Source organism: Protopterus annectens, chromosome 3.part1, assembly GCF_019279795.1.
Source record: "Protopterus annectens isolate FY-2018-M chromosome 3.part1, PAN1.0, whole genome shotgun sequence".
Taxonomy (NCBI): domain Eukaryota; kingdom Metazoa; phylum Chordata; order Ceratodontiformes; family Protopteridae; genus Protopterus; species Protopterus annectens.
Window position 1 is genome coordinate 1,700,033,332 of NC_056732.1, and position 15,633 is coordinate 1,700,048,964.

The 15,633-nt window shown below is 41.9% G+C and overlaps 1 protein-coding gene across 1 annotated transcript in view; it reads left to right on the forward strand.

The window, feature by feature from the left end:
• The window catches only part of DGAT1 (diacylglycerol O-acyltransferase 1), a gene marked incomplete in the record, with an annotated part of 1,335,127 nt that overhangs the window by 784,314 nt on the left and 535,180 nt on the right, over positions 1 to 15,633 (forward strand). Inside the window, 1 exon segment of the mRNA XM_044067713.1 lies at positions 12,318 to 12,362. Within this exon segment, the coding sequence (XP_043923648.1) occupies positions 12,318 to 12,362 (45 nt within the window).

The following is a 15,633-nucleotide window of genomic DNA, read 5'->3' on the forward strand; positions in this document are numbered from 1 at the left end:
CGCATACACTATAAGTTTTATGAAGAATAAGTGGGCTGTCAGTATACATGAGGCCATTGCTACAATGCCTCAGAATACCCATCTCAACCAGACTAGCCACAAAGAGAGTTGGGAAGTGCATATTCATGGACACTGATCTACTAGGGAGGAGTGAGGAAAACTTAAATATTGGACAAGGCAGTAAGACAAGCAACATGAGTAATGCTCAGCTGTGAGCAAACTAGATGCCGTAGTAGTTAAGTCTAGACAATAATGCCACAAAAGTACAGACCAGAACAAAGACACTTGGAATAACAGGCACAATAAGCCTTCACCAACAATTCCCAGCTCAGAAGGGTGCAGGCCATCATCTCCTGCCACAAGACTATAAACCACAAACCTTCCTAATGTCAAGAACTGGTTTGGACCCCAAGTGCTTAAATCAGAACAAAGACACTTAGAATAACAGGCACAGCAAGCCTTCACCAGGAATTCCCAGCTCAGAATGTTGGAGGCTACCCTCTCCTCCCGTATCATTGGAGACCATAAACCTTCTTAATGTAAAATAACTGGCATGAAGCTCAAGGGCTTAAACCAGAACTAAAACTATTTGAGAATAACAGACACAAACCTTCAACCAGCAATTCCTGACTTAGAAGGGTGTAAGCTACCTCTCCTGCCACAAGAGTGTAGACCATAAAACTTCCTTGTGTAAAATAACTAGTTTAAAGCCCAAGGGCTTAAATCAAAACTAAGAGGCGTAGAATAAGAGTTACAATTTAACCAGGCTACTAACGAGCAATAATAAATGCAGCAGATTAAATGAAACTACATTTAAAGATCATGCAGCAAAAAGCTAAATAAAGTAACACAGGAAGAAGTACAGATGCAGTTAAATCAGCTGAATAAAGTGATGAAGTAAGTGGGAAGGGAGGAAACAGAAGATCATTTAAGTTTGAGAGTAATGGGGTGGGCCTTTCCAGCTGATCTCTCAGTACTCTGTAGAATGAGCTTATGAGATGGGCCTGGAAGGAGTGTCCAAAATCAGATTTATAGTATGGGACGGGCAACTCAAAAGCCACCAAGTTTGAGTACAGCAGCAGTAGGATGGGTGTGTGGGAAAAATCAGAGAACAGCAAGTCAAACAAGCACATCATCTAAATAAAGATGCATCTAAATATTTCTAGTTAAATGAGGAATGTTGTTTCTCAGCTCTTCCCACTAATTAGCTGGATGTTATTCACTGTCAAGGAATACTTATCTAACTGACCCTAGCTAAGACCTCTTAAAACTCTAAAAGAACAAAAAACTTAAAACAAAACAAAATGCAATGCAAGAAAAAGGATAAAAAAATAGAAGTAACCAAACCTTAAAATGAATAACTTCAATTCAGAATCAAATGCAGACAGAGATCAGCAATAGCCAGGCAGAGACTTATATGTCTGTCTTATTCAGGAGAAATCCACAGCAGAGACCATAAAACACCTTGCAGATCATATAGACTACTTTCAGAAGGTAGGTTTCACCCTAAATCTTCAAAAAATCACAAAACTCTTCCTCAAACAAGGATCCTCTTTCTTTGAACCCTTGTAGATTTGGTCCAGCAGAAAGCCCTCCTTCCCCAGGACAAGATAACTTACATAACAAGCTTACCTAATCAGTCTCTTTCCAAAGGAACACACCCCAGTAAGGGAGTACCTAAGAATTCTGGGGTGCATGGCATCCTGCATTCTCATGATCCCACTTGCAAAGTTATATATGATAAAACTTCAGTGATTCCTGAAAAATGCTGGAAACAGCATTCTCAATCCCTGGGAACCCTACTGCCTCTCCTTCTATGCTTGAAAAAGGCGTTTGTATGGTGGAAGAACACCATACAATAGAAGCCATGGGCAAATTTCTGTTTACCAGAAGCAGACAAGACCATCACTGCCGACGGTTCGGACATAGCTTGGGGCCCACCTAGGTTCCCTGAAAAAGTGCAGGGCATTTGGTCTCCTCAGCAGAGAAAATGGAATACAAGTCAGATGGCGCTAGTAGCAGTCTACCTGGCCATGTAAAGGCTTTCTGACGCAACTTAAGATCGGGGATCTTGGATATCTGGACTGAACACCACAGTGCTGTGGTACATAAATAAGGGGGAACTATGCCCTACCCTCTGTACAACCTTTCAAGGAAGATTTGGATTTTGGGTTCAAGAAATAGGGCTAACCCTCATAGCTTCTTATATTCCAGGTGAGAACCATACCCTGGCAGATGATCTAAGCAGGAATCTTCTCAACCCCATTGAATAGATGCTGAAGAGGGAGGTCTTCCTGGACTTTACATTGGGCGAGGGTCTCCTCACTAGACTGTTCACATCTCACCACAACAAACAGCTACAGAAGTTGTGCTCCAGAACTCAACAAACAGGGATCTGGAAAACAGATGCTTTCTCTTTCAAGTGGACGAACTGGTTTCTGTATGCATTCCTCCATTGCTTCTGATCCCAAGGGTACTGACAAGTTAGGGAGGACAGACCCAGCATGGTCCTAGTGGCTGTCTTCTGGCTAAGGCAACACTGGTTCTCCCTCTTAGTGAGGGGAGATTCTGAACCCTACCACAGGAGGTAGGTCTCCTCAGCCAAGCCAAGGGAAGGGATCTGTTTTCCACCCTGAACTAGCCACCCTCTGGTTAATAGCCTGGAGGATTGGGCTTCAACACCAAGGAATGCCTCCTCTCCCTAGGATGTGCTTCCTATTCTAAGTGACTCAAGGAAACCCAATACCAGGAAATCATACCTGGCAAAATGGAAAAGATTTTCCACCTGTGTCGCAGCAAGAACACCAACCTTTCTCAGGCAAACACAACTCCGTCTTGCAGTACCTGTTCGGCCTTTTTAGACAGGGACTCCCTTATTCCAGCATTAAAGTACATGCATGTGCTATCTCAGCTTGCTTGCACAGTGCTCCACCTATCTTCTCACACCCCCATATGAGATATTTCCTGAAAAGGGTAATTCACTTGAGACCACCCAGAATGAACCCTATTGCTGCACATGATCTAAAATATATGTTAGAAACACTAACCTTGTCCCACTCTGAACCTGCTGCCACAGCCTGTCTAAAGAGAATTATCCAGAAGACTACTTTTCTTATAGTTGTCGCATCAGCTAGGAGAGTTTGAGCTACAAGCCTTCATGTAAAACCTTTTCACTGTCTTTGGCATCCTTTATGCCTAAGGTGGTATCAGAACTTGCCCTATATCAGTTTATCCACCTACCAGTTTTCTTCTCATATCTACAAAACAGGGCAGCGCAAGTCCTTCATTTGTGTGTATTGGCAGAGCAGGTATTATCTCAAGAAGAAAAAAAATCCTACTAGAGCAATTACTGGTGGCTTTCACAGAGGGTAAACGGGGCAGCCTGTCTTCAAACAAACCATTTCAAAATGAATAGCAAACTGCATTACGTTTTGTTACTCACACCATGGAAAAGATCTGCCAGAACATACTAAAGCCCACTCCACCAGGCATGGGGCAACTGCCATTGCATTCCTTAAAGGAGTCTCAACCCAGGCCATTCTAAAGGCATCCACACTGGAACTCTGTGCACATCTTTAGAAAATATTACAACCTAGGCAAGGTTTCCAAGGCTAGAGCAGGTGTTGATACTGCCATCCTGCAAAATCTTACTTCCTAGGGTCCTGCAAATAATCTACCACCCATCTGTAGGCTTTCATAGTCCTCCAAAGAATCGGTGTGCAACATTGACTGTGAAGAACATAGTACAGTTGTATCCCACTTACCTTAATTGTAGCTGTTCAAGTAGATCAGTGTTACCATACATATTCCCACCCTCCATCCCCTGTATCTGCTGACCTCTTGTCTCCCCCTTGCTGGGTGCAAGGGGTAAAGGAGTTCTCTGCAAATAATTCCACTTATCTCAACCACCCTCCCCTATGATTCTCCTACTTTTTTTACTCAAATTCAGACAACTGGGGAGGCCGTGCTGTCCTCCGGCATCAGACTGAAGATGGCACAGAAGGACATCCTTTGTGTATACCCTTACATCCAAATGTCATAGTCTGTGTGTCTGCTAGGGATGATGCAATGACTTTGTAAATGTGGCCAGTCAGGGCTTCTACATGACAGGAAGACTTTAGAATCAGTACTGCAACACTGATACTCGAGCATCTACAATTATGGTAAGTGAGATACAACTGTACTGTCTTATGCAGACTCAAAGCATTAATTCTTGATTCTGTGGGGTGCTTGTACTGAAATAATTTATAGCTTAGCCTGTTCTCATTAGAATTTGAGAGAAAAGAGCATTAGCTATGTGGTTAAGGTTGGACAGAGGAAGCCGCTTCCCTTGGTGCAAGGTGTTAAGGGAGCAATCTGCAGTTACCAGTGGTGCAGTATTGCAGTATTTACGTTCAGAAATTACTGGTAATATGTTTGCAGTTAGGGCTGAAGCACTGTGTGATAGGTATTCTAATTGTTGCAAGCCGTCTGTTGCATTTGTAGAAAATGCTTTACTACAGTTCCATGAAGGAGACAATTGTCGAATAGTGTCAGATTGTTGAAGAGCACCAGGTACTAGAGAAGCTAGCTACGACATTAAAGAGTATACTATCAGCTCCCCAGTCAATTTTTGAAGTTGTAATTGCTACCACTTCTTGAGAACATGGTAGGCTTCTTGCTTCATCTCTTGCTCCTGCCTGGAAAATTAACTGAGAGCCTGTAATAGTTTCTTACCACCATGCTTGAGCTTTGAACAGCAAGGAGCTCAGCAGCTGGTGTTTACAAAAAGAGAGAGGCGTGAAACTGTTTTCCACTCTTTATTGCAGAGAGGCAGAGAAAACTGTCACCTAGTTGATATGTTTTCCCCGTCTCCCCCGACTTTTGGGCAATTCTTTTGTGAGTTGGGGCATGAAAATGGTAAATTTGTGAATACGTTTCAGTGTAAAGCATTTTCTAAATTTTCCTTAAATGTTAAAGAATTCTTTGATACTATAAATAGTTTATTTATGCTTAAATCAACATTGCACACAAGTGTTTTTCTTGGTAATAGGTGAAAATAAGTCATTATTTTTCATTTGGTGATGACATGGTTTGTCTGCATAATCTCAAGTTTCAGTAAGGTCATCCCAATTTGTTCATCTAAGACTGCAACCCTAATAGCTGACTATATATTTTGTATAGTGATCCACTTAAAAGTGATATTTTCTGTAACTGCAACAGTTTTACAGAAAGTATTAGACTTCTACACAGAACCAATGATGTCATGCTCAAGGATTGTGTTTTTGATGAAGTAAACAGTATGTTACAACATAAATCCAGGGATAATGCAGCAGAAGAGGTAAAGATGTAATGTATGAAGGCATTTATGCCTTGATTTTAAAAATCTAACATTTTAATTTTTTTTTTATTTAAATTTGTATTTATCCCTTGTTGACCATGTTGTCCTTCTTGGCTAATGGTTTCTTTTTCAGGAGGGAGACCCAAGATAGTATTTATACTATTAGGGGCAATTTGGCCAGGGCATCTGGAAACTTCCCCTACTCTTCCTTTTTTTCCCTCTTACATCCACCTGAGCTACCATGGACTCAAGCACATGGGACCTCAGTTTAACATCTCATCATTTCAACAGACACACACACACACACACACACACACACACACACACACACACACACACACACACACACACACACACACACACACGAGTGTAACCCCCCCCCCAATACTGCACTACATTGTCAACAATATATCTAATTGGTTTGTGGGAATAGAACCCACAGCCTTCCACACCAAAGGCAAGAGTGTTGTCTGTTGCTAGTGATCTTTAGTTCATCAGGAACAGATAGTTGTACTTTTTTGTACTGTGCTTGTGAAAATACTTTTAAGCAAGAATAGTAAACACACTGGCACATTTCTCCCAACATTCAGGATAGCGACAACAACAAAATCTTCCTGCTGCTGCAGACACTAGGGAGTAGCAGGACCTAAGAAGTTAAGTTGTGAGTGTTCTGTCATTTCACAGTGAACTGATCGAAGGAAGGACACTGAGGAAACTCGGAGCTATAATATGTAACATTAACTATCCTGTTTTTTGTTTATTTTGTTCTTTATTTCTTTGTTATTTATAGCACTTTGTGCACTGTGTATTTTTCTAGCTAGTTTCATTGTGTGTGAGGTATTAACTGGAGATTGTCCACTTTTATTAAGCATCTGTTGGGTTATTTGTTTCTGATAACTTGTTGCAGTTAAACTCTTTTTTTTCTAGAGGCTCCTTTAGCTGTTTAAAACTTTCATTTAAAGGCTCACTGCAGCTTTTCAGCTGTGAGAAACATTTCTGCAGTTTGTATCCCACCCTCCCTCTGTGTTGGTATAGTGTTTTTATAGTTGGTGGCTTTGCAGTTGCCCGCCCCTAGTGTAAATTTGATCTGGGCCCCTCCTCCCAGTCTGGTGTCATTACCTCATTCTACCCAGTACAGGGAGAACATTTGAAAAGGCCAATCAGCTTAGTTTCTGCTACTCCTTTCTCTCTTTCCACTTAATTTTTTTTTTATCTGCTTTTACTGTATTTGTGTTTCTTCCTACTTTATTTTGCTTTTGCGTCATCTTAAAAGTACTCAATTGTATTTATTACTGCTTGGTGTAACTCATTCTAAGCATTTTAGTTTATGCACTTGGGCTTCAGACCAGTTGTTTTACATTAAGAAGGTTTGTGGTCTGCACTGTAGTGGCAGAACAGGTAGCTTACATCCTTCTAAGTTGGGAATTGCTGATTGAGGGTTCAGTGTCTGTTATTCTAAAAGTGTATTAATTCTGGTTTAAGCACTTGGGCTTCAGGCCAGTTATTTTACATTAAGAGGGTTCGTGGTCTGCACTCTTGTGGGAGGAGAGGCTGGACTCTGCCCTTCTGAGCTGGGAATTTCTGGTTAAAGGCTTATAGTGCCTGCATATTTGAACTGCTGCTTACTGAAATTGGTACACCTTGTTTGCTGTAGCATAGACTAAATCCAGGCCTGCTGAATCTAGCTTTGTTTGTATAACGTGAGCACTAATCCAGGCATTCTTTAAAGTATTCAATTGTATTTATTACTGCTTGGTAGTAACTTGATTGAAGTGTAGCTATCATTCTAAGTGTGCACTGTAGTGGCAGGACAGGTAGCTTACATCCTTCTAAGTTGGGAACTGTTGATTGAGGGCTCAGTGTCTGTTATTCTAAAAGTGTATTAGTTCTGGTTTAAGCACTTGGGCTTCAGGACAGTTATTTTACATTAAGAAGATTCGTGGTCTGCACTCTTGTGGGAGGAGAGGCTGGACTCTGGCCTTCTGAGCTGGGAATTTCTGGTTAAAGGCTTATAGTGCGTGCATATTTGAACTGTTTCTTACTGAAATTGGTACACCTTGTTTGCTGTAGCATAGACTAGATCCAGGCCTGCTGAATCTAGCTTTGTTTGTGTGCTTGTTGTTTGTTTGTTTGTTATTTCCCTGAAACGCTAATTCCACCTAAAATGCGGTTTTTCAGCGCTTCTGTGGATCCCTAGTGATATATGCATTGCTTACTGTACTTATTTCCTTGTTTCACTTGAAAGAAAGTTACTGTTTGTCGATTTTGCTTTTAAGTTACCTGTAACACATTGCATTTAAGTTACCTGGCACTTGCTCATTAAGTCAGCACTAAAAAATTAAAAGCACTACACCCTCACAAACTCCCCTTGAGTGCCTTGCTCCCCATTGGCCTTTTTTATCAATTATAAAGGAATTCCCAATACTATTCTAGCATGTCCAAAGGTCAGTTGTCAATCTCCTCTCCGGTCCAGCTGGTGAATCTGGGAATCTTGAGGCAATGTTACAACTGCCTCATGTACACAGACAACCCTCTCCTCCTCCCAACAAATTCCAACACATGTGAGAGATGCAATCATATAGCCAAACTGGAGGCTAAGCTCTCTCAACTCAGTACTGGCGTAACCAGTCAGGAGGAGAAGGAAACCACACTCACTACAATTCCAGTCTCACATAGACCTACCACAACAGCAAACCAAACACATAAACACACAAAAACATACTCGGAGGCTCTAAATAAAAATCTGCCTAAGCAGCAGAGACCTCCAAAGCAGACACCCAAGCAACCACTACCCCAAAACAAAACATGTGCAACACATAGCTCACAAAGCCAGTGTGCCGAACAGTCACAGCCCTTAAGGCTAAACAACACCCCTGATACACTTTTAATAGGTGACTCTATCGTCAGGCACACTGACGTCCCGCTCACCAGGCTGAACAAGGATAAGGTCACGGTGAGCTGCCTGTCAGGCGCTAGGATCCGTCACATAACACAAGCACTCAGGTCACTCCAAGGCAAGTACAAATATGACTCCGTCATTGTCCATGCTGGTGTGAATGACCTGAGACGTACCTCCCTGTACTACATGAAAAGAGACATAGAGGAGCTCTTTGAGCATGTAGCCCAGGCCGGTATGACCCTGACCTTGAGTAGCATCTTACCCTCGCCAAGAATGATGCCACAATATGAAGACAAGATGATCAATTTCAACAATTGGCTTGCGTATTGGTGTCATTCAAAGAGGATCCAATGCCTGTCAGCCTGGGATGACATGCTCGACAAGCCACGATGCTTCGCTAGGGACGGCTTGCACCTGTCACCCCTGGGCTTTCGGATATTGGCAAAGGCTCTTGCTACCCCCATAGTGACTTTTTTAGGCAAGGCTCAAAAGACAAACCCACCTACATAGGTATCACAAGGGATAAGAAACTAAGAGTAATGCTACTCAACGCCAGAAGTCTAAACCTCAAGATGCATGCACTCGAAACTCTCCTTAGCATGGAGAACATCGATATCTGTGCAGTAACAAACCTGGTTCAAGGCTCCCGAGAGCACCCCAGCACTACCATGTTATACTTCATACCATGCTTTTCGGCCCCAAAACTTGGACCGAACCACAAAAGGAGGGGGAGTATCAATATTCGTCAAAGATACCCACACCTCCAGGTTGGTGGCACAGCACGAAGCATCAGAGACTATCCTTGTGCAACTAACAGTGGGTAAAACTGCCTTCCAGTTTATAGCCTGCTACAGATCACCCTCCCATACCCAGGAACCCCACTCGGCCTTCCTGAGAACACTGGAAAATATGAAGGTCTCTCCAAACACCATTATATTGGGTGACTTCAACTACCCAAACACAGACTGGGAGCATTACTCTAGCTGCAACACCCTAGCCCAAAGGTTCCTAGAATTTATAAACCCAAATGCTATGGAACAAGTTGTTGCCACTCCCACAAGAGGGGAAAACGTACTGGACCTGATCATCACCAACATGGGGACTCTGTGCTCCAGACCAGAAGTGTATCCCTCACTGGTAAGATCAGACCATAAACTAATCTCACTGGATATTCACATCCCGACCCCACCCCCTGCCCAGAAAACCACAGTGAAAAACTTCTCTAAAGCAAATTTCACAATCCTCAAAACCGAGGTGGAATCCTTCAAAGCCCCCGGGCCTGTGGAAAATACGGCCCAGACCGCAGAATCCTTTATAAACGCATTCTATGAACACCTTCAGGAATGCATGGATCATGCAATCCCAAATAAAACCAAGACCCAATCCTCCAAAGGCAGACGTCCTGTCTGGTGGACCCCAGCCATAAACAAAACTATACAATAGAAGGAGGAAGCTACTACATGATAGAGCAAAATCCCAAAAAGGGAAGGCATCTCTGATCAGTATTAGCAAAAAAACTACGGGCACTCATAAAATCGTCTAAGGCCAGCTTCGAGAGAAAAATTGCACAGGACACTAAGGATAATTACAAGACTTTCTTTAGTTATGTTAGGAATGTTAGGAACCTGGGTGGGAATTCCCAGATATGCTCAGAATTAGTCCAAAATGACAAAAACTACACGGAACCCACAGACATTGCCAACATCCTAGCTGACAGGTTCAGCGCAAACTCCCCCCCTCCTCCCCACCAAAAGGGCAAATATCTATCCCAGCAGAGTGCTGCCCCCCTGACATCTCAGATGCTCAGGTAAGAACCGCCCTCTCCAAAGCAAAAAACACAGCATCAATGGGACCAGACGGTGTCCCGGGCTGCGTCCTACATGAACTCCAAGAAGAGCTAAACCCAAACATAAAACTACTGTTCAATCTCAGCCTTACTACAGGATATGTACCCAAAGAGTGGTGTACAGCAACAGTGGTCCCTCTCCACAAAGGTGGTTCCTCAACGGATCCTGGAAACTATCGCCCCATAAGCCTGACTAGCTTGGTCTACAAAGCTATGGAAAGGATCATCATGGACCTCATAAATAAAGATATTGGGGACCTACAGACACTGAATCCTACCTAGTTCGGCTTTGTTAAGGGCAGATCCTGCCTCTTAAACCTGATCGATTTCTGTGAAATAGTCACCAAGGCCATTGACGAGGGGAAGGTGGTCCACACAGCCTACCTGGACCTCACAAAAGCCTTCGATACAATACCCCACTCGGGCATTATAGATAAGCTCACCAGCTTAAATATAAACCCCTATGTCACTAGATGGGTTGCAAACTGGCTCAAGGACAGAACCCACATGGTTAGAATTGCTGGAGCCATGTCAGACTCCAAACCAGTTACAAGTGGCATCCCACAAGGCTCAGTCCTGGGACCTCTCTTGTTTGGTCTATATTTCTCGGAGGTACAGGCCAACACGGAAGGACTGTGGCTGACCAAGTTCGCAGATGACTGCAAACTGGGCGCCATAATCGACTCTCCAGCCGACACAAAGCATCCTCCAAAAGGGCCTCATAGAAACAGACAACTGATGCCAGAGCCATGGCCTCAAGCTAAACGCCAAAAAGTGTATAGTCATCCCCTTTGGCAAAAAAAAAAAGTGCCCACAAATTACCACATAGGTGGTAATCCATTAAGTACAGAAGAAGTAATTAGGGACCTGGGGACCCAAGTTGATAGCAATCTCTCATTTGACAACCACGTGGCCAAAGTGGTTAGAAAAACATTTTATATAGCCCACCTAATCATGAAGGGATTCACATCTAGATCAGGGGAGGTCATCGTGCCTCTTTACTCATCCCTCATCAGGCCCATAATTGAGTACAGTGCCCCTTTTGGGATGTACCTTACCAGACACCTGCAGCAACTGGAAAGACCCCAAAAGTACCTCACCAAGAGGATCAAAGGGCTCAAACAGATGCCATATGCTGCCCGGTTAAAGAAACTCCAGCTGTACTCAGTGGCATACCGCCTGCTCAGAGGCGATCTGTGCCTGACGTATAAAGCCATGTCCAACCTGGAATTAATGGACATGCTGCACCTCAGAAAATCCAAATCCCATCGAGCTACGCGCTTGAGAGACTTGAACCTCAGCACTGAAATAAATAGGACATGCTGGAGGGACAGATTCATAACCCAGAGGCTCCCTTCACTCTGGAATAAAATCCCAGTCCAGGTTAGGCAGATTCCCTCATTGACTCTCTTCAAGAGGAATCTTGATGAGTGGATGGGAGATCGTAGGTTTACCCCGGGTATCACTTCTGTGTCACTGTTAGACAGAGGCACAGTATACTAACCTCAAAAAAGGGCATAGCAAAATTAATTTAAAATGGGTGGCGAAAGCCAAAAACACTCTGGCTAGGCTTATAAATGCTCTAGGGCAGATAGCCTAGTATGAACCTATGTCCTTTGAAGTGTTCTGATTAAAGTGCTAACTTGAACGCCTCAGGAATTGTGGCAGAGGGTATGTCAGTGCTCACAGCAGATTTACAAAATAGCAGTTACAAAAGTTTGGAAGTTAACAGCTTTCTTTGGCCAGAGCTGTAAAATAGCTCTGAGCAAATGTATGCAATGGTCATTCAGGAATAAAAATGCAAGCACTCCTACTACAGAATGTGTGTAAGATACCAATGTCTCACTTTGCTGCCATTATAGCTTAATAGACTAGGAAAACATAATCACTTTCTTGTGTCTAGCATGACTAGTATAAATTGGACTAAAAATGTATTGTGGGAAGGAGACAAGAAAACACTAAAACAGGAGCACGTTAAAAGAAACATCTAGATTTGTTTTAATGCATTAAAGTATCTCAGAAAGCAAATATACAATGAAAAAGCATATTTTTAGTTTTCCTTTAAGCAGTAGACCCTCCACTCCATTTCATTAGTAGCCCTGTGGAAGTAACTGAACAAGCAGAATTGTTGTAGTAATTATAACTGTTTTAGCTTATAGGCCTTAACCGTTGTAATATTATTGTCTTGAGTTGTGTTTCATATGTAAAAGAAACAAAATCTAATATTTCTTCATCTTTGACTGTCTCACCAGGATATGGACTATTCTCGTATGATAGAACGTCTGTTGAAGCTTGCAGTAAGTATGTTGAGGACATTCTTCTTTGCACTGTTGGCAGGATCGCTGTTGCTTCAACATTTTGGTTGCCTCTGGATACTTAAACTTTAGATTTTTCACCTGTGAAACTAATGCAAGTGTTGCTCTTGATTGTATATATTTATTTAGTGCAGTCTCTTCTGTGTTACTTATTTTTATTGGTTAATTGGTTAACTGAGAAGGATGTCTGGGGCAGGGACCCTTATTAGTGATGACCAAGGCCATTAACAAAACATTACGGTTGGTACAACTTGACCTCTAAACAGACAGGATGTCTTTACAGTAAGGCAAATGAAAATCAGTATAGATAGGCAAGCAGATAACAGGTTAAAAAAATGTGTACTGTAGAAAGTCAAGTTACATATGGTTCATATTTGCATTATCTTCTCAAGCTTTTTTTTTCTCTTTTTGGTTGGCTTGCAGCTGTTATTTTATCTGTCAACGTTCAGCCTGGGGCACAATGTGCTTCCTATCTGGGGGGAAAAATGAGGCCAGAATTTTTTCCCTTACTTGATATTTGCATAGGCTGGCCTTTAATTATAACATCTTTCAGTAACTGCATTTCCAAGTCTGTGTCAACACACTTTTGAAATTTTTATTTTTTCTTCAATCACTGAAAGCTGTATAATTAAGGAAATCTCTAGATGCTTAGTCCTATTCTAGCAACTCTTTTATGCTTTTCTTGAAAGTGTACTCTACCTACATCAGCTGCATATGTAGTTCCTTACTGGATCTGTATTTCATATTCATACAGTACTTCTAGTGTAACATCTGCTGCAGTTTAGGAGGTGGAACTGTACATGGTTGATGCTGTAAAAGAAGAAAAAAATGGAGCATTTTTTGTTTTAAAATACGAAAGGTCACAGGAGCTTGGTGCAAGTTTGAGAAACCTGTGGAGGTCTTATTTAAGTGACCACAGTAAGGAGATTTTGGGCAAGGAACCATTGATTGTATACAGTACAGGTGAAAATATCAAGTCAGTTTTAGAAAAAGAGGTTAAATCCAACAAAAAATCAAGTATGAAAAAATGTGGGGCATGTAGATGGTGTAGATTTATCGGTGAGGGTTCTTGCCTTTGTGTCACTGATTATAAATACACCATAGCATGCCCAGGGTTTTGTAATTGCAACACTAAAAGTCTTGTTTGTGTAGCCTCTTGTACAGCATGTGAGGCATTTTACGTTGGCAAGACTATACGCAGATTAAAGGACAGGATGTCTGAGCATTTGAGAACTATTAAAAGAAAGGATGTTCACAACGCACTATATCTGCACACTACCACGTGCTCAAATTTTTAAATAATTTTGTTTTTTGTGATAGATCGTGTCACAAACACTGAGAGAGGTGGTGACATAGTCTCTAAGACACCTACTTTGTTGACAGAGTGGCAACTTAGGTTGAATGCCCTGAAACCTCCTGGTTTAAACGAAAGTGTCTCTTTGATGTCTATTTTAAAATTTAAAGCTAATCAGATTTAATTTTATGTGCATACTTTATGATTATCTTATTTAAGTATACTATGAGCATTACTGTTCAATATTTACAATTTTTGATACATATTGCTTGTATTCATTTAATAAAGGTGAATGTTTAATATTTAACAAACAGAGTGTAAGAATGTGGAGGTAGTTCATTACGTGTATGGTTTGTACTTCCTGTTTAAACGAAGAGAAACCACTTACATTTCGGTTAGTTACACTTGTAGATTGGTTGTAAAACTTTTTAATTACACCTATCAGCATTTGATTGATAGCATAAATGTGACTTATTTTATTTGTTAGAATCACTCTGAAGAAGCCAGTATTTTCTGGTGAAAGCCCTTAGTGATTTACTTGTTGTGTTATTAAACTTGATATCACCGTTCATATTTGTGTTCGTCCTCAGTGGCGTTTTTTTTATTATTTTCGTTTGTTTTAGTAGTCCCGTTTGAAGTTGAAGGAACATTTAAACATGGAAACAGCCTGCAGTTTTGTATGCCGTAATAATAACATTGTTAGTAGCTCAATAGATAACAGACTCTCCTTTGGTGCTGTGCTGGAGGATTAGAAAGCAGTGGGTTCTATTCCTACTCCAGGAGCTTTGATTAATTTTTCCAGTACGGATACTGCAGTGCAGCATGGGGGAGGGGGGTGCTACATTTTTCTGTCCTTCCTTCAGATGAGATGTTAAACTGATGCCTTATCTGCCAAAGTTGGTGGTACCTCAGGTGGATGTAATAGATCCCATGGCATTTATTAGAAAAAGAGTAGGGGAAGTTCTGTGGTGCTCTAGCCAATTTAGTCTGTATGAATACCACCTCTCTTCTCCTCTTAGAAGAAGCCAGTGGCCTAGTGAGACTAACCCAGTCAACAAAGGGTAAATAAAGTAAAACAGATAATCCTTACCATATTATTGAAATAATATCAGAAAGTTATCCAACACTACAAAAAAATTAAAGTTTACCTTTTTTGGTAGCATCCACTGCCCTAGGTTACTGAAAAACTCTTAGATCTGATGCCCCCCTCCTACACGGAATGTGCCAGTAATCCATGCTGTGGAAGGTAGTTTCTAATAGGCAGTTCAGGAACTGAGAAGAGAACCCATGCCAATTTCCATGGTACCATCAGATGTTCCTTGGTGTTGGTTCCCTCATCATCTGTGGTCATGTTGGCGCCAACTCTGACTTTGACCTCCCTGTAGTCAAGACAGGACCAAAGCCAAGTGGTCAGTACCAGCTCCAGTACCCATGGTTTCTGGGCGGTTGTCTTTTTCAGCGCAATCAGCTTTTGATGCCTTGGTACTGAAACACACTATCATTGGCTTGGTGCTTCAGTCCTATTCCCTCACTACAGTGTTGGCACGGTTATTGGCATCTGTGTTGTAGGCAGTAGCAGATTTGGTTCCTAGCTGCCCTTTTGGCCCTTTGGTGTCTAGGAGATTATCTAAAATCTTAGAACTGGAACAGGCTTCATGTCATTGGTTCCTTCCCTCCACACCACTGACCTTGATGCTGGCATTTGATCTTCATTTTTACTTAACAGGAAAAATGACTTGAAGGGCATAAAAGAGCTTCACAGTATGGGTTAGACTCATCAGGGAAGTTCTGGTAACTTCTCTGAGAATATTCTAAGGACGAGATTGTGTAAGAGGAAGCACATTGCCCCCCCCCACACACACACACATACACACACACACACACACACACGTCGCCCACCCCAGACATGGATCTCAGAGAAGAAGCTTCACCCCAATCCATGCTTGAGGTCCCTGAGTT